General features: G+C 36.5%; 1 protein-coding gene and 2 non-coding genes across 3 annotated transcripts; all 3 read left to right on the top strand.

Moving 5' to 3' along the window:
- The first annotated feature begins 1,509 nt into the window (after positions 1-1,509).
- Positions 1,510-1,614, top strand: LOC123935658. Its single transcript, XR_006816946.1, has one exon. It is a non-coding gene; the product is annotated as a U6 spliceosomal RNA (small nuclear RNA).
- Positions 1,615-1,860: 246 nt separating this feature from the next.
- Positions 1,861-2,012, top strand: LOC123935706. Its single transcript, XR_006816982.1, has one exon. It is a non-coding gene; the product is annotated as a small nucleolar RNA SNORA62/SNORA6 family (small nucleolar RNA).
- A 2,919-nt stretch (positions 2,013-4,931) lies between these two features.
- Positions 4,932-8,119, top strand: LOC123934836 (SH3 domain-binding glutamic acid-rich-like protein 3). Its single transcript, XM_045994963.1, has 3 exons — positions 4,932-4,979; positions 7,480-7,653; positions 8,054-8,119. Exons 1-3 carry the CDS (start codon positions 4,932-4,934, stop codon positions 8,117-8,119), a joined length of 288 nt encoding a protein of 95 aa, XP_045850919.1.
- The last annotated feature ends 11,634 nt before the right edge of the window (positions 8,120-19,753 follow it).

Here is a 19,753-nt window from a genome sequence, read left to right as displayed (position 1 = left end):
TTGAAGTTTCTTTTCCTATTCTACTTCTCAGAATAATTTGAGAAGAATAGGTATTAATTCTTCTTAACTACCCTACTACCTAGCAATTGTAGTGCTATATACTTACCCAAAGACTACAAAAATAGTATTTCAATGGGATACATACACCCCAGTGTTTATAGTAGCAGTATTTACAAATGTCAAATCATGGAAACAGCCCTAGTCTCCGTGTATTGATGAGTGTATAAAGAAGATGTGATATCTAGGGACACTTGGGTGGCTCAGTCAGTTACACATCTGCCTTCAACTTAGGTAATCATCTTCAGTGTCCTGGGACTGAGTACCACATCAGGGTCCTTGCTCAGAGGGGAGCCTGCTTCTCCCTCTGCCTGCTGTTCCCTCTGCTTGTTCTCTCTCTCTCTCTCTCTGACAAATGAATAAATAAACTCTTTTTTTTAGGGGCACCTGGCTAGTCCAGTGGGTTAAGCCTCTGCCTTCAGCACAGGTCATTCATGATCTCAGGGTTCTGGGATCGAGCTCCTCATTGGGCTCTCTGCTCAGCAGGGAGCCTGCTTCCCCCTCTCTCTTTGCCTGCCTCTCTGCCTACTTGTGATTTCTCTCTCTCTCTCTCTCTCTCTGTCAAATAAATGAATGAAATCTTTAAAAAATAAAATATTTTAAAAAGAGGTGTTATCTATATGTATATGCAGACATAATGGAATGTTGCTGAGCCATAAAAAAGAATTAAATCTTGCCTTTTGGAACAACATGGATGAAGCTAGAGAGTATTATGCTAAGTGAAATAAGTCAGAGAAAGACAAATACCATATGATTTCACACATATGTGGAATTTAAGAAAAAAAAATGGAAAGGTACAAAAAAAAAGGCAAACCAAAGACTGGCTCTTAACTATAGAGAACAAACTGGTGGTTACCAGAATAGAGGTTGGGGGGGGATGTGTTAAGTAGGTGATGGGGATTAAGGAGTATACTTGTTGTTGTCATGAGCACTAGATGTTGTATGGTTGTGTTAATCAGTACATTGTACACCTTAAACTACCATTATACTGTATATTAACTAACTGGAATTCAAATAAAAACTTAAAAAAATAGGCTATTATTTTCACTTCACAAAGGAAAAAAAGAAAAATGTTATATACATGTTGAAGTTCACAATTCTAATATATGACGAAACTAGGATTTGCATCAGGCAATTAGATTTAGAACCCATGCTCTTAGTCTGTACACTATATTTCCTTCATCTGTACTAGTGGAATGCAAGTTACAGAACAATATATACAATATGATTCCATCATGTGTTGAGTGTATACTATGTGCCAGGCAATTTTCCAATACTTCACATACATTAATATAACCATGATAGCATCTCTGTAAAATATTGTAATTTCCATTTCACCTATGATAAAACACGCTCAGAGAAGTTAGGTAGGATACCTTGTATTACACAGTTATAAATAGTATAATCTGGGTTTGAACCCAGGCAGTCTTGCTTCAAAGGGTGGTTACTTGTGCCTACTTCAGCAGGATATACACTAAAATTGGAACAATACAGAGAGGATTACCACGGCCCCTGTGCAAGGGTGACATGTAAATTCATGAAGTATTCCATATTTTTTTAAAAGCAGTCTTTTTCTTAACTTCCTATTATAAGAGACTTTTTTCTTATAACTGACTTAATAAATGTCATTATGTTTGTGAAAAAATGATACAGATCAAACTGTTAATAGCAGTTTCCTCTGGGAGGAGGGTTGCAGAGAGAACGTGAAGATATAATTCTACTTTTTACTTCCTATATTTCTATATGGTTTGCTTCTACAATGTGCATGAATTCATGTATTATTTGCATGATCAAAAACTAAATCATTCACATTGTTAGTGCTTAGAGTTGAGGCCACTAGCTGGCTGATGAGCTCACAAGTGTGCATAGTATGCTGCATTAGGCACAACTCTCACTAACAGCACAGGGGTCTTTGGCCCAATGAGGAAAGTTTGATAGTAATTCTTGCTACAAGTAAAAAGATAAAAATAAAATTAAATAAATAAAAATAAATAAGTCACACGCATAAAAGAATAAGAAAAAGTTTACTACCTTCTTTTTTTTTAAAGATTTTATTTATTTATTTGACAGAGATCACAAGTAAGCAAAGAGGCAGGCGGGGGTGGGGGAGCAGGCTCCATGTTGAGCAGAGAGCCCTATGCAGGACTCGATCCCAGGACCCTGAGATCATGACCTGAGCAAAGGCAAAGGCTTAACCCACTGAGACACCCAGGCGCCCAGTTTACCACCTTCTTTAGGATATATTGTTTCCAACCTTTTAATTGTCTTGTCCATTCTTTAGAATGAATTTGAACTCAGGTACAAACTGCCAAAGAAGACTTGGAAGCATAAACAAAGATCTACATAGTTGATACTTTCAGCTATGATCATCAATAGAGTTGTTGTTGTTGTTATTGTTTTACAAATAATCACTTCAAAATAATTATCACAAACATCCCATATAATAGGTTAATTCATATTTTGTCTGTCATACCAACCAATTTCTTTTAGGTTGTCAAAGACATCCTCTTCTAAAAAATAGTGCATTAATTTAGCTTGGTACCAGAGTAATGGCTCACAGCAAAATGAGAAAATAAGTTACAATCTCGCACCAGAAAGATAATGAAAACAATTATAAAAATTAGGTTTTCTAGCACTGTTACAACAAATGAATATTAAAAGAAAATGGAGATTTCACATTGTTCCTAACCCAGACTCCTTCAGTGGTTATGTCCCATCTCCTTTGCCTCTCTCACTCCTATATCCAAATTCTAGCAGTTTCCTGGCCTAAGTATCTTTGCCTTTCACTACTGTCATTTCATGTTGCATTGCTGCTACTGCTTCCAATCTTGTTCCCTTTCAAATCCACTTAACATGCTAGATTGATCCACCTTTCGCACCAATAGCTAAATCCTTCAGTGATATCTAATCATCCACGGATTAATAATAAAAGATATAATTTATTGAGTGTCTCTAAGTGAAAGGTGCCCTTAGGCAACATCTGCACTCATTTAATCTTCACAGTATATCTCCAAGTTATGGTTTTCTACACTTTTATAAAACAAAAAACAGCCTTGAAAAGACTTAGAGTAAAATTTGACATGAGACCTGAAGGTCCATGTGTTGTTGTTTTTTTTTCCTGTTTATTTCTTCAGTTTCTATTCCTCCAACTTGCTCCCAAAGCCCCAGTTACTACATTTCTTCATGAGTGTTCCTTCTATCTAAAATTTCTTCATATACTATCCTGGCATACTGTACATCTTTCAGTTTTCTGATTAGCTCTCACTTCTTCAGGGATACCTGCCTTGACCCATCTAGCCTGGTTTAGATTTCTCTACATTGCATTTGCCTCACCTTATCAATTATCACTCTAAGTAACCTGAAGGTAAATGTTTCGTCTTATTCATATTGATGTGCTTGTTCCCAAATATCATGCAAGCAGTCTGAAACTTATCATCAATAATGATTATTATCATTTTCTGAACTATTGACATATCAGATCATGTGCCAAATACTGTTATATATTCAACTCATTTAGTCCTCACCATAATGCTGTCAGGTAGGCATCAACATACCACTCTAATGATTGAGAAAACAACATTCAGAAAGAAATAATTTGCCAAAGATCCACAATTATTCAGTTATGGAGCCATGGAATCCAAATTTGTATCACACAAAAGCAGGTGCTGAGGATTTTTAGTCCTTCACTGTCAATTTCCACTGCTCATTTTTGGCAAATCCAAAAAATCCTGTAAATATTACTGTTATCTTTAACTGCTTGAAATTAAAGGCTAGAATAATGAGCTATGAATGTATTGAAGAGGAAATGGACATTAAAGAACAAGGTCATCTTTTTGCATGGGAGAGAGGGAGGAAGTGCTAAGAGAGTCAGCCACTATTGCACCCACTATTACATAAACCAAAATGTCGACTACCAGAAGGAAGACACTCCATCCTCAAAAAGGGAGGGGCATGGGAGAGGGAAAGGAGACACTTCCCTGGGCTAAGAAAAAACACATCAAAAGTTGCTGGTGGGGTTGGGAGAGGGGGAGGGGTTTATGGACATTGGGGAGGGTATGTGCTATCTTGAGTGCCATGAAGTGTGTAAACCTGGAGATTCAGTGACCTGTACCCCTGGGGATAAAAATACATTATATGTTTATTAAAAAAAAATTGGAAGGGGAGGCAAACCATAAGAGACTATGGACTCAAAAACAACCTGAGGGTTTTGAAGGGGCGGGGGTGGGAGGTTGGGGGAACCGGGTGGTGGGTAATAGGGAGGGCACGTATTGCATGGAGCACTGGGTGTTGTGCAAAAACAATGAATACTGTTACGCTGAAAAAAATCAATAAATTTAAAATTTAAAAAAAAAAGGTTGCTTTGGTGGTCCCTTCCTGTCCAAGTAAGCACTGGCACCATTTACAAACTTAGGCAATGCAAGTTTTACTTTTTCTTTTTCGTTACTCATCACGTTGTATTTTGGTCATTTTGTTCCTCAGGTTTGCAGCTGCTGTTGCCAGACGCAAAACCGAATGCTTGCCACCATTCCCAAGCAGGGAGATGGGAGAAGCAGTAGGAACATGGAGTCTATTAGTTCTCCATCTAGTCCTCCCCATCACCTAGCAGATGAGGAGAGGAAAGACTCCTTAATAGGAGTTTAACACTTCAGAGTTCTTCCCCTCCCCCCAGGACAGCAGTCACCAGGCAGCAACTTTCCTGCACCACAAGAGCACTAGTTTCACAGCCAATCCCCAGTGTTCAGGCCAATGGCCCTTAGCAACAGCCTTGGAAAAGGGCAGGGCCAGGCTTTGGGGCTTTGCATAGCTCAGCCTGAAGCGGTAGTGAAGTGACTGATTCTGAGTTACTTCTCCAAAGTAACCTTGTAGTGGAAATAATGAGCTCCATTAAAGTCTATTACACCAGCGTGTCTGGATCCAGGCAGGTGAGTGGAAAGAAAGGGGCCTCAAAGGGCAAAAAACAAGACTAGAGTGAAGACACTCTAGTTGGGGACTTCAGGATTGTGCTAATACAATACCATCCCCTCCTTGCCTTTCATACTTCAGTTTCCTCCTCTCTAGGTTTTCAAGGATGGAAGATGCAGGGAGGAACAAGGAAGGTGGTTCTTGTCCTCACCCAGATTGTGCTCCAAGAACTAACCGGTCTGGAAGGTTTCTGGGTCCTGAGCTCAGCTAATTTAAGTATTTCCAATACACCTTCAGTTGTTTTAAATGGAAGAGATAAAGAACCCTGTTCTTTAGGATGTTTAAGACAGGAGATGGAAGAGATAAAGAACACCGTTTAGGATAGGAGAGGGAAATGTCATTGGGTAAATGGCCAAAATCCTCAGAGAAGCCTGGGTAACCCCAGAAAGACAAACTGGTAATTTCTAAGAAGAACATATATTTGCATAGATCAGGCATGTCTTAGACTACAGTTTAGATAAATTATTTTGGCCACGTTGTAGGAAATATTATACAACAGTGGTTTCCAACATTGTGAGCGACATATGTAACCCTAAATTTTCTAGTAATGACTTAAAAATAGATGAGATTAATTTTAATATATTTTATCTAACACAAAATATACAAAATGTTATCATGCAACACATAATCAGTATCTAAAAAGAGATTTTACCTATATTATTTTCATATTAAGTCCTCCAAATGTAGTATGTATATTGTAATTACTGAGAATTTTATTTTGGACTAGGCCCACTTCAGGTGCTCAATACTCACATGTAGCTGGCTAATGGTTATCACATTAGGCAGCTTAGCTATAGAAGGACCTTTACATGGCTAAGAACATCATTCTGCCAAGGTTTTGGAGAAGCACAAAAACTGAAGAATTTGGAATTGATTATGAATGGTTAACATTCATCACACTCCTGTGTGTCAAGACACCATGATAGGTGCAAGGAGCAATGAGATTTGATCTCAGCCTAGAAAGAGTACATTGCTTTTGCAGAAAGCTTTATCAACTTGATTAGGGATTTCACCCAGATACTAAGAAGCAACAATAATAAGAAGCACTTTTAAAAGAAAATTTGGAGGGTTTTGACTATTTTTTAACTTTTTTAAACATTTTTAACATAACTATGTTATCATATACAGTACTAAAAGTCTGTAAGAGGGAATAATTTGGAATCAATAAGGACCACAATGGATGAAACGGAAGACTCACCCAACTGTTGGTCTGTGTTTCTCAAACTGTAACATAAAAATCATCTTGAGGACTTGTTAAAATATTCCTGGGAATCACTCCCAGATACTGTAGTTTCGGAGTGGGTTAAGGCTGATGTTGCTGGCCTAACGAACCACATTCAGACTAGCACTGGTCTATGCAACTGTACTCTTAATGATGTTCCTCTGAAAAAGTTTTGGAAAAACACTACAAAAATGTGACAAATCACATGCACCATGCTTTTGCATTTTAAAAACTCATGAGCCTCAGAAAGTAGAAATGTTGTATAATAGAATTTCAGAAACCTCTCATCTATCAGTTGCAAATAGACAGTGTTTTCTAACCATGACTGGATTACATTTTCAAGTCATCAAACAAAAAACTTTCTGCCATGCACTTTTGCAGAAATCATACTTGAATAAGCTGGGGTTTGTACTTGTCAAATTGCTTTCAGATATGTTTTCTCATTCTAGTATCAAAGATTTTATGTGGCAAAATTGCCTAAGATTATCATGTGAAAAATGTAGAAAACTCAAATTTTAAGATTTATGTTAGTTATTAACAAAAAATGTATTTATAAAATATGTTTCAAAGATAACCAATTATTACGATTTTACTTTAGCAGTAGTGTTTCAGAGGAAAAGACAATGTGGGGATATTACTACAAATATTACAGTTCATCTCAGAGGATATAGGAAGAACTGATGACTTTCATTCACTTACATTATTTATAAATCTTAATTGTCTGATATACTTTATTTTCTTTCTCTGTGGATTTTATCTCTATACTTAGGCATTGTCTCTGATTATGGTTTAGAACATGTAGTATGTTCCTTCAAAGGTATAAACCTGGTATCATGTCCATTTCCTATACAGAGCTACTATAGATATTAGCATAAATTAATGTAGTAATGAGTTGAAAAGTGTGCTTCAACTGTTAGCAGAATGTCATACCACTTCATGTGCAGTATGAAATCAATACAGCAAATAGTTATAGCCCATTAGAGATTTTTAGTTCTTACTGAAAACTTACTATATTTCTTCATATACACATTAAACATATTTACATATTACATATATACTATATATGTGTGTATGTGTTTATCAAAAGAAAATTAACCTAATTTTTGCTCCTCAAAGAAACATCACAGAATTAAAAGCTATTCCTCTTCCATAGCATAATGAATGGACAAAATAAAACATAAACCATTAGGATCAATTAATTAACATCATTCTCTCTCTCCCTATTTTTGTCTATGTAGGTGAAGCAGAGACAGGAAGAAGTTACCAGAATGTTAGATATTTACAAAATAAAGTATGAATTAATAGATATTTCTGTCAGTTTGAAAGTACTTCAAGAAATGAGGATGAAAGTTTCCACCCCTAAGGCACTACCACCTCAGATATTCAATGGCCAAGAATATTGTGGAGTAAGAGTAAATGTCCATTTTTATTTTATTTTCATTTCATGTCTTAAGGTCATATACATGGGAAAACAATACATTTATGGGTTGTGAGGGCCAGGTTTCTTCATTTATACAATAACTTAATTATGTTCTTGAAGATAAGGCAATGTGTGCTTCATTATGAAAAAACATATTGTAAAAGGAAAGAATATCATGCTGTTTGTTTTGAGATACACAGTATTGTTCATCATACATTATAGTATGAAATGACTAATATCAGGGGGAATTTTTTTTTATCTAACTTAGCTGGCAGATGTTTGCAAAGGCCCAGACAAGATAATTAACAAACTTACCTAGACACTTGAATTTAATGATTTCATAAGTGGAAATAATAACACTGATATTACAAGTTAATCTTAATTCCTTATAGGATTTTGAAATGTTTCACAAGGCAAAGGAGAACAAAGAGATTCTGAAATTCCTCAAGATGGAATGAATGCGCAGTGATGATACAAAAGATGTTTACTGAGATGGATCGGCATATACTTCCATATACATTGGTTATTTTTAATTATAATAATTGAAGTATTTCATTAAAGTTAATTGATATCTAGATTAACTTGCAATCACTAACACAGGGGCTCTTACAATTTCAATTTTGCATTAAAATAATTTCTCTTTTACAGAGTGAACATTTTATAAAGCTGTGTAAAAATTATTAAATTTCTATCAAGATCAAACTTTTCTTTTAAGTCACTTAGTAGCTGTAAGTTTATAGGCATGAAATAGACTTGTAGTGCAATTTTCAATTAACTTTCAGCTTTATTTTTAAATGTTTCTCAGTACATTTTTAAGAAGTTTACATACTGTATTGGGGCTGTTATAGCTTTTATTTATTTATTTTTAGAGAAAGAGGAGGGAGCACCAATAGGCAGAGGTAGAGGGAGAGAGAATCTTAAGCAGACTCCATGCTGAGTGTGGAACCTGACATGGGGCTCAATCTCACAACCCTGAGATCATGACCAGAGCTGAAATCAATTGTCAGAAGCTTAACTGAATGAGCCACCCAAGAGCCTGTACTGGAGCTATTTTTAAAAACGAAACAAAACAAAACAAAAAACAACAGATCATTGGGCCCCATTCCAATTCTTGCTAAATGGAAATTGGGGAGAGAATAAGAATTTGTATTTTAACAGACTCCTCGGGTAATTTTTTTTTTTGTACACTAAATTCTGGGAATTGATATTAAAGAATAACAAGTTTAGGTCACTCCTCTCTTTACCTCTACCTTTGACCTAAAATTATAGTCTTCTTCCAAATTTGTTTCTCTATCTGTGGTTTCTATATTGTTGCATTGCACCTCCATCCACCCAAACTCCAAGACAGAAACCTGAGAGTCATCCATATCACCCACTCTCTCACTTTCATATGCAATCTATTACCAAACCCTACATGAGTCTTAACACCCCAGTTACCCTACAGTTCTCTAGCTCTCCAGCTATTTACCTTTGTTCATAGCCTCATCAGTCTTGCTTGTACTATTGCAGGTACTACCTGTACTATCCCTGCTTCTAGTTTTACCATTCTGTTATTTGCCCACTGCTGCTAAATCAGTGCTTTTCAACATTTAATTAACTTTGTAAGGAACTGAGGAACTTGAAAACCATCATTTCTGGATTCTTTCTTTCTTTCTCTCCTTTCTTTTACTATTTCATTTTTTTAATTTAAATTTTGATTAGTTAACATAGAGTGCAACACTGGTTTCTGGAGTAGAATTCAGTGATTCATCAGTTATGCACAATGTCTAAAGCTCATTACAAAAAGTGCCTTCTTTAATAGCCATCATCCATCTAGCCTATTTCCCACCCACCTCCTTCCATCAACCCTGTTTTTTGCCTGTTATTAAGAGTCCCTTATGGCTTTTTCCCTCTCTTTCTTTCCCCTTTAACCATGTGTTCATCTCTCTTCTTACTTAAATTCCATGTATAGTGAGACCATATGGTATTTGTCTTTTTTGACTGATGTATTTCACTTAGCATTATACTCTAGCTCCATCCCTGTCTTTGTAAATGGCAAGATATCATTATTATTTATGGCTGAATAATATTCCACTGTATGTACCACATCTTCTTTATCCATTCATCTGTCGATGGACATTTGGGATCTTTCTATAATTTGACTATTGTTAATAACACTGCTATAAACATCAGGGTGAATATGTACCCCTTTTAGTATTTTCATATTAGTATTTTCTTATCCTTTGGATAAATACATTGTAGTGCAATTGCTGAATCATAGGGTAGTTCTATTCTATAATTTTTGAGGCTCCTCCACACTGTTTTCCAGAGTGGCTGCACCAGTTTACATTTCCACCAACAGTACAAGAGAGTTCCATTTTCATCACATCCTCACTGAAACGTGTTGTTTTGTGTATTGTTCATTATAGCCATTCTGACAGGTGGTATTTCATCATGGTTTGATTTGTATTTCCTTAATGATGACTGATGCTGAGCATCTTCACATATGTCTCTAAGCCATTTAGATGTCTTGTTGGAGAAGTGTCTATTCATGTATTCTGTCTATTTTTCAACTGAATGATTTTTTTTTCAGAATTTGAGAAGTTCTCTACAGATTTTGGACACTAACACTTTATCAGATATGTCATTTGCAAATATCTTGCCCCATTATGTAGGCTGCCTTTTAGTTTCACTTATTGTTTCCTTCACTATGCAGAACCTTTTATCTTGGTGAAATCCCAGTTGTTCATTTTTGCTCTTGTTCCCCTTGCTTGGGAGAAAAATCTAGTAAGAAGTTGCTTTGGCCTATGTGGAAGAGGTTATAACCTATGTTTTCCACTAGCATTCTGGTGGTTTCCTGTCTCATAATTAGGTCTTTAATCCATTTTGAATTTATTTTTGTTTATGGTGTAAGAAAGAGGCCCAGTTTCATTCTTTTGCATGTTGCTGTCCAGGTTTCCCAACACTATTTGTTGAATAGACTCTCTTGTTTTTCCATTGGATATTCATTGCTGTTTTGTTAAAAATTAGTTGAACAGATATTTGTGGGTCCACTTCTGGGTTCTCTATTCAATTCCATTCATTTATGACACTGCTATACTGTTTTGATAACTACAGCTTTGTTTTATAGCTTGAAATCTGGAATTGTGATGCCTCCTATTTTTTTCTTTTTCAGAATTGCTTTGGCTATTCAGGTTACTTTGTGGTTTCATATACATTTTAAGATTGTTCTAGCCCTGTGGAAAATGCCGGTGCTACTTTGCTAGGTATTGCATTGAATATGTAGATTAGTTTGGATAGTACAGACATTTTAATAATGTTTGTTCTTTTAATCCATGAGCGTGGAATGTTTTTCCATTTCTTTGTGTCCTTTTCAGTTTCTTTCATAAGTGTTCTATAGTTCTCTGAGTGCAGATCTTTTATCTCTTTGGTTAGGTTTATTCTTAAGTATCTTATTGTTTTTGGTGTAATTGCAAATGAGTCCAATTTCTTGATATTGGTGTATTACTATTGGTGTATTGATTGCTTTACTATTGCTTTACTATTGGTGTATTGATTGGAGTAACAGATTTCTGTACATTGATTTTTATAACCTACAACTTTGCTAGATTTATGTATTTTAGTAATTTTTTGGTGAAGTCTTTCAGATTTTCTACATAGATAATTATGTCATCTGCAGAATGAAAGTTTGAATTCTTCCTTGCCAATTTGGATGACTTTTATTTCGTTTTGTTGTCTGATTGCTGAGGCAAAGACTTCCAGGACTCTGTTAATTAATAATGGTGAAACTGAACTTCCCTTTCATGTTCATGACCATAGCAGAAAGGCTTTCATTTTTTTCTCCATTGAGGATGATATTAGCTGTGGGTCTTTCATAATGCCTTTATGATGTTGAGGTATGCTCCATCTACCCCAGTCTGGTGAGGGTTTTTATCAAGAAAAGATGCTGGGGGTGCCTTGGTGGCTCAGTCAGTTAAGAATCTGACTCTTGATTTTGGCTTAGGTCATGATCTCAGGGTAAAAAGATAGAGCCCCACATCAGGTTTCACATTGGCCATGGAGCCTGCTTAAGATTCTCTCTCTCCTGGGGTGCCTGGGTGGCTCAGTGCGTTAAGTCTCTGCCTTCAGCTCAGGTCATGATCTCAGGGTCCTGGAATCAAGCCCTGCATCAGGCTCTCTGCTAAGTGGGGAGCCTGCTTCCCCCTCTCTCACTGCCTGCCTACTTGTGATCTCACTCTCTCTGTCAAATAAATAAATAAAATTTTTGAAAATAAATGGGTTTTAAAAGATTATTTCTCTCCCTTCACTTTTCTATCCAAAAAAGATAAAGAAATAAAAGAATGGAAGCTCTATATTGCCAAATGCTTTTTCTGCATCTGTTAACAAGATTACATGTTTTTAATTTTTTTCTATTATCAATGTGATGTACATTGATTGATTTTTTAATATGAACCATCCCTGCAACCCAGGAAAAAATCCCACTTGGTTGTGGAGAATATTTTTTTAATGTACTGTTGAATTCAATTTGGTAGTATTTTATTAAGAATTTTTGTATTCCAGATGTAGTGAAAAGAAGGGCCATATGTACCCCAATGTTCATAGCAGCAATGGCCACAATTGCCAAACTGGCAAGAGCCAAGATGCCCTTCAATAAATGAATGGATAAAGAAGATATGGTCCATATATACAATGGAATATTACTCAGCCATCAGAAAGGATGAGTACCCAACTTTGTATCAACATGAATGGGACTGGAGGAGATTATGCTGAGTGAAGTAAGTTAAGCAGAGAAAGTCAGTTATCATATGGCTTAATTTACTTGTGGAGCATAAGGAATAACATGGAGGACTTTAGGAGAAGGAAAGGAAAAGGAATTGGGGGAAATGGAAGGAGGAGATGAAGCATGAGAGACTGTAGACTCTGAGAAACAAACTGAGGGTTTTGGAAGGGAGGGGTGAAGGGATGGGTGAGCTTGGTGGTGGGTATTAAGGAGGGTACATATTGCATGGAGCACTGGGCGTGGTGCATAAACAATGAATCTTGGAACACTGAAAAAATAAAATTTAAAATAAATTAATAAAAATTAATTAATTAGTTAATTAATTAAAGTAATTTTTGTATCCAAGTGTACCAAAGATATTGTCCTGTAATTCTCTGTTTTAGTGGGGTCTTTATCTGGTTTTGGAATCAAGGTAATGTTGGCTTCATAGAATAAATTTAGGCCTATTCCTTCCATTTACATTTTTGCAACAGTTTAAGGAGAATAGGTATTAATTCTTCTTTAAATGTTTAGTAAAATTCCTGTGGTAAGCCATCTGGCACTGGACTTTAGTTTTTCGGGAAATTTTGGATTGCTGATTCTATTTGTTTGTTGGTTATTGATTAGTTCCATTTTTCTATTCCTTCCTATTTCAGTTTTGGTAGTTTGTCATTTTGTAGGAATTTGTCCATTTCTTCCAGGTTGCCCAGTTTGATGCATATAGCTTTTCATAGTATTCTCTTATAGTTGTTTGTATTTCTGTGATGTTGGTTGTGATTTCTCCTCTTTCATTCATGATTTTATCTATTTCAGTCTTTTATCTTTTTTTCATAAGTCTGGCTAGAAGATTATCAATTTTATTAATTCATTCTACTGTGTCTTTTGTTTGTTTGTTTCCTTATCACTTATTTCTGCTCTAATCTTTATTATTTCCCTTCTTTCACTGGCTTTAGGCTTTATTTGTTATTTCTTTTCTAGCTGCTTTAGGTGTAAGGTTATGTTGTATATTTGAGACTTCTTTGCTTCTTGAGGTAGGTTTATACCACAATTATTTCCCTCTTAGGACTGCCTTTGCTACTTCCCAAAGGTTCTGGACTAACATGTTTTCATTTTCATTTTCTTTCATCTATTTTTTTAAATTCCTTTTTTATTTCTTAGTTAATCCTTTCATTCTTTAGTCAGATGTTCTTTAACCTCTACATATTTGTGGTTTTCCCAAAGTTCTTCTGGTGTTTGACTTCAAGTTTCGAATCATTGTGGTCTGAAAATATGCATGGTATGATCTCAGTCTTTTTGTATTTTTTGAGGCCTGATTTTGGATACAGTATGTGATCTGTTCTGGAAAATGTTCCATGTGCACTCGAGAAGAATATGTATATTCTGCTGCTTTGGATGAAATGCTCTAATATATCTATTAAGTCTATCTGGTCCAGTGTTTCATTCAAAGCCACCATTTCCTTGTTGATTTTCTGTTTAGTTGATCTGTCCATTGCTGTAAGTGGGGTGTTAAAGTCCATACTATTATTGATTATTATCAATGAGCTGCTTTATGTTTATTTATTGATATATAAATAACTATAAATCTATAAATAAATTGGTGCTCCCAAGTTGGGAACTTAAATATTTATAATTGTTAGATCTTCTCTTACCTATGATACAATATCCTTCATTTTTTTAAAGATTTTATTTATTTATTTGACAGACAGAGATCAGATTATTTCTTTGACAGACAAGTAGGCGGAGAGGCAGGCAGAGAGAGAGAGAGGGAGGAGGAAGCAGGCTCTCCGCCGAGCAGAGAGCCCGATGCGGGGCTCAATCCCAGGACCCTGGGATAATGACCTGAGCCGAAGGCAGAGGCTTTAACCCACTGAGCCACCCAGGTGCCCCTACAATATCCTTCTTAATCTCTCTTTGTTTTAAAATCTAGTTTGTCTGATATAAGTATGACTACTCCAGATTCATTTTGATGTCTATTAGCATGATGAATGGCTCTCCATCCCCTCACTTAAAATCTACAGGTGTCTTTAGGTCTAAAATGAGTCTTTTATAGGCAGCATATAGTTAGGTTCTGTGTGTGGTTTTTTGTTGTTGTTGTTTTGTTTTTTGATCTAGTCAGTCATCCTATGCCTTTTGATTGGGACATTTAGTCCATTTACATTCAGAATGATTATTAAAAGATATGGATTTAGTGCCAATTTATTTCCTATAGAGTTGGTGTTTCTCTTGATGTTCTCTGCTCCTTTTTAGGTTTTATTTCTTTTGGTGTTATTCTTCTTTCTTCTTCTTTTTTTTTTTTTTTCATTTAAAGAGTCACTCTTAAAGTTTCTTGCATGGATGGTTTAGTTGTCATGGATTCCTTTATATTTTTTTTGTCTAGGAAACTGTCTCTACTTCTAGTCTGAATGACAACTTTGTTGGATAAAGAATTATAGGCTGCATATTTTCCCCATTCAGCATGTTGAATATTTCCTTCCACTCCTTTCTGGACTGCCATGTTTCTGTGAACAGATCTGCTGTGAACTTGATCTGTCTTCTTTGTAGATTAAGGAATCTTTTCCCCTTGCTGCTTTCAAGACTCTTTCCTTGTCTGTGTATTTGGTGAATTTCATGTAAATTACCTTGGCAATTGCCCATTTTTGTTAAATTTAATAGGATTTTTCTGTTCTTAGATTTTGATGTCTGTGTCCTTCCCAGATTAGGAAGATTTTCAACTATAATTTGTCTCAATAAACCCTCTGCCTCTTTTTCTCTCTCTTCATTTTCTGGGGGTCCAATAATTCAAATGATATTATTTTTTTAACAAGTCACTGAATTCCTTATGTCTGTCTTCCTGGTCCATTACCTTTCTTTCTCTTTTTTTAACTTCATTATTTTCATAAAATTATATTTATTTTCATAAAATTATAATTTTATCTTCTGTAACATTGAGTCACCCCTCTGCTACATCCACCCCTGGTTTTATGGCCTCCACTTGGCATTCCATCTCAGTTATACCATTTTTCATTTAGACTGAAAGAGATGCTAGTTATTTTATTCTGCAGTAAAGGATTCTCTAGTGTGTTCTATGCTTTTTTCAAGCCTAATTAGTATCCTTATAAATGTTGTTTTAAATTATAGTACGTATATCTTACTTATATCTGTAATAATTAAATCTCTGACTATGTGTATTGCTTCTTGTTCTTTCTTTTGGGGTGAATTTCTCTGTCTTATCATTTTATCCATAAAAGAAAAGAACAAAGAGAAAAAAAAGAAACACACACACACACACACAATTAGATCCTTGGTGGGTTTTAGTCCCCTCATTAAAAGACTCAAGATCCATAAATAAATAATAAATAAATAAATAAAATGAAAGTAAACAAAAAATTTAAAGATATATAAAATACCTATATAAGTGAAAATTTTAAAACATTAAAAAGAAATTGAAAAAAATAAAATAAATGAAGAAATATATTTTTAAGATTTTTAAAAATTTATTTGTTTGAGAGAGATAGAATAGCAGACTCCTTGCAGAACAGAAAGCCCAACATGGGGCTCAACCCCAGGACCCTGAGATCATGACCTAAGCCAAAGGCAGACGGTTAACTGACTAAGCCACTCAGGTGCCCCAATGAAAAAATACTTTACAAAAATAAATAAGAGTAAAAAGTAAGTCAGATCCTATTTTACCCTAGAGCTAAAGCTTTGCAGCACTCCATGATCTGTAAACTTTGTGGGAACAAGTTGTTTGCTGATCTTCTGGAAGAGGGGCCTGTTGGGCTGATTCTCAGTTGGGCTTGTCCTAGTGGAACTGTGTTTCCAGGACTCAGGGAGGAGAGGCTTGGTGTAATTGACTCTGACTTCCACATGGTGATGCTGTTTTCCTCCCTAAAGGGTTTAAGCGCTGATACTTGGTATGAATCTGGTAGCACCCAGGCTCCATAGGCTGGGAGCTGAAAGTTTGCACTACCACCACCCCCACACACACACATACACACTCTTCAGTGAGTCCTCACAGAAAAGCAACCAATCACTCTTGTACCCTGCATTCATCTTGCCTGTGTCCAAGGGGTTTTGTGTATGTGTGTGTATATTTTGTTAGTTTGTTTGTTGTTTGTTTTAATCTCAGGTGTGCGACTGAATTCCAAAACCTCAAAACCTCAAATTTTAGTGACTCCTAGGGTGGGGGTGGACCCATGCTATTCCTCTGAGGGAAAATCTCGGGGCGCCTGGGTGGCTCAGTGGGTTAAGCCTCTGCCTTCAGCTCAGGTCATGATCTCAGGGTCCTGGGATCGAACTCTGCATGGGGCTCTCTGCTCAGGGGGAGACTACTTCCTCCTGTCTCTCTACCTGCCTCTCTGCCTACTTGTGATCTCTCTCTCTGTCAAATAAATAAATAAAATCTTAAAAAAATAAGAAAATCTCACCTCACTTTTGCCATTGGCCAGCTGGTCCCTGGAAAGCAGTTATACAAACATGCAGCAATTGTTTATGCAAAACTGAGCAGAAAGTCAGCACCTAGACTTGCTGTACTCAGCCGGTTTCCTCACTCCTATGCCTAGGAACAATGTAGCATTTAGGGTCACCATTCTTCCTGGAACCCAGGGGATCCTTAAACCAAGGTGTCACACCTAGGATTCCACCCCAGTTTGCCAACTGAGTACCCTTAAGCCAGGTACATTCCCCACTGTAGCAGACTTCTGAAAGTCCAGATTTTGCACTTCATTGCTTATAATACTTTGTGGTAGCCTGCATGAGCAAGTTCCCTCTCTGCTGCCATATCCACAGCTATATCTCCCCCAATTCATCTCTGTACCTCCTATCTTTCAAAAGGTGGTTGTTGGTTTTTGAGTCAAGATGGAAGAGAAGTAGCAGGCTGGGTTGACACCAGGTAGCAGGAGATCACCTAGATAGCTTATCAAACCATTCTGAACAACTACAAATCCAACAGGCGATCGAAGAGAAGAAAAGTAGCAATTCTAGAAACAAAATTGACCACTTTCTGAAAGGTAGGACTGGTGGAGAAGTGAATCCAAAGAGACAGGAAGATAGACCATGGGGGGAGGGTCCAGCAAGTAACAGAGCAATGGAGCACAAAATCAGAATTTTAAAACTCTGCTCCACTGAGGACATCTCTCCAGAGGCTAAACCAGGGTGAATCCCATTCAGGGACAACGTGGTCTCAGTTCCTGCGGGGCCACAGAAGGATCAGGGGTGTCTGAGTGTCACAGAGCTCACAGGTATTAGAGCAGGGAAGCCGACTACAGAGACAGAGCCAAGGAGTGAGCTCTCAACTCGGGGTTACCTTAAATTGTGATCCATGGCACAGGCCACTGCTCTGTGAGTGGGGACCCCACAAGACCCGGGGAGACTCCCCTGGAAGAGGGCAGGGATCTGCGGGGTTCAGAGACTGCGGGTGGGGGTGTATGTCAGAGACAGAGATGGTTGGTCACAGGCTGGGTGAGCTTAGAACACAGCCAGAGGCCAGGGAGATGGGAGTGATTGAGTGTTTTTCTCTGAGGGCGCACTGAGGAGTGGGGCCCTGAGGTCTCAGCTCTTCCACACCAGAGATTGGGAGGCTGCCATTTTCATTTCCATCCTCTGGAACTGTACAGAAAGTGTTCAGGAAACAAAAGATCCCAAAAGCAAACCCGAGCAGATTACTTAGCTTGGCCTCTGGTAAGGGCAGTGCAATTCTGCCTCGGGCAAAAACACTTGAGAATCACTACACAGGTCCCTCCCCAAGAAGATCAGAAAGAAATCCAGCCAAGACCAAGTTCATTTGCAAAGGAGAACAGCGGAATTGCAGAGGAGAAGAAAGCAAAGCATGGAATTCATAGCTTTCTCCCCATGATTTTTAGTCTTGCATAGTTAATTTATTTTATTTTATTTTGTTCTTCTGCTAATTTTTTTAACTTTTACCCTTTCCTCTTTAATGTTTTTTTAACTAGTTTATCTTAACAATATCTTTCAAAAAATATTTTTTGAACTATCATTATTATAGTCATATTTTATCCTTCATTGTATCTAACTTTATTTTTTTGTATACACATAGGGTTTTTACTTCTAAAAAAAAAACTTGGGATACAACTTCCTCTAATAGATCAAAATATACCCTAAATCTAGCACAGGGCTTTGTTCTAGTCTCCAGCTTGAGCAAATTCTCTCCACTTTCTTTTTCTTTATTCTCCCAACCATCTTATCAACCTCTTTTTTAGAAATTTAAAAAAAATCATGTTTATAGTCATATTCCATCCCTTCATTGTGTTTAACCTTATATATGTTTTTCATTCATTAAAATTTTGGGAGGTAGTTTCTTCTAAGAGACCAAAATTCTTCCAAAATTAAGTGCATGACCCTGTTCTATTCACCAGTCTAATATATATATATATATATATATATATATATATATATATATATATACATATATATACATATATATATACACACACACACACACGTATATATATTCCACTTTTTATATTTTCCTTATTTTTTCTTTTTTTAATTTTTTTTCCTGAACTTCTTTTTTCCCCCTCTCTTCCCCCCCACAATTTGGAGTCTCTTCTGATTTGGTTAAAGCACATTTTACTGGGGTCTTTGCCACACTTTTAGTATTTTATTCACTCCTTCATATATCCTTATCTGGATAAAATGACAAGGTGGAAAAACTCACCACTAAATAAATAAATAAATAAATAAATAAATAAATATTAAAAAACCAAGACGCAGTACCAAAGGCCAGGGACCTAATCAAAGCAGACATTGGTAATATGTGAGATCTAGAGTTCAGAATGACGATTCTCAAGGTGCTAGCTGGGCTTGAAAAAGACATGGAAGATATTAAAGAAACCATCTCTGGAGATAGAAAAGAACTAAAATCTAACCAAGTTGAAATTTATAAAAGCTATTAATGAGGTACAATAAAAATGGAGGCTCTTACTGCTAGGATAAATGAGGCAGAAGAGAGAACTAGTCTCTTCTGACCAGATGACAGAGAATAAAGAAGCTGAGCAAAAGAGAGACAAACAACTACAGGACCACGAGGGGAGAATTCAAGAGATAAGTGATACCTTAAGATGAAGCAACAGTAGAATAATTGGGATTCCAGAAGAAGAAAGAGAGAGGGGAGCATAAGGTATACTGGAAAGAATTATTGTAGGGAATTTCCCTAATATGGCAAAGGGAACAAGCATCAAAATCCAGGCGGTGCAGAGAACTCCACTCAATCAATAAGAATACATTCACACCCCATCATCTAATAATAAAACATACAAGTCTCAGTGACAAAGAGAAAATCCTGAAAGCAGCCCGGGAAAAGAAGTCTGTAACATACAATGGTAAAAACATTAGATTGGCAGCAGACTTATCCACA

This window comes from Meles meles, chromosome X (assembly GCF_922984935.1).
Source record: "Meles meles chromosome X, mMelMel3.1 paternal haplotype, whole genome shotgun sequence".
Taxonomy (NCBI): domain Eukaryota; kingdom Metazoa; phylum Chordata; class Mammalia; order Carnivora; family Mustelidae; genus Meles; species Meles meles.
The sequence above is the reverse complement of the archived record's forward strand: the minus strand, read 5'-3'. Positions and strand labels throughout refer to the sequence as shown.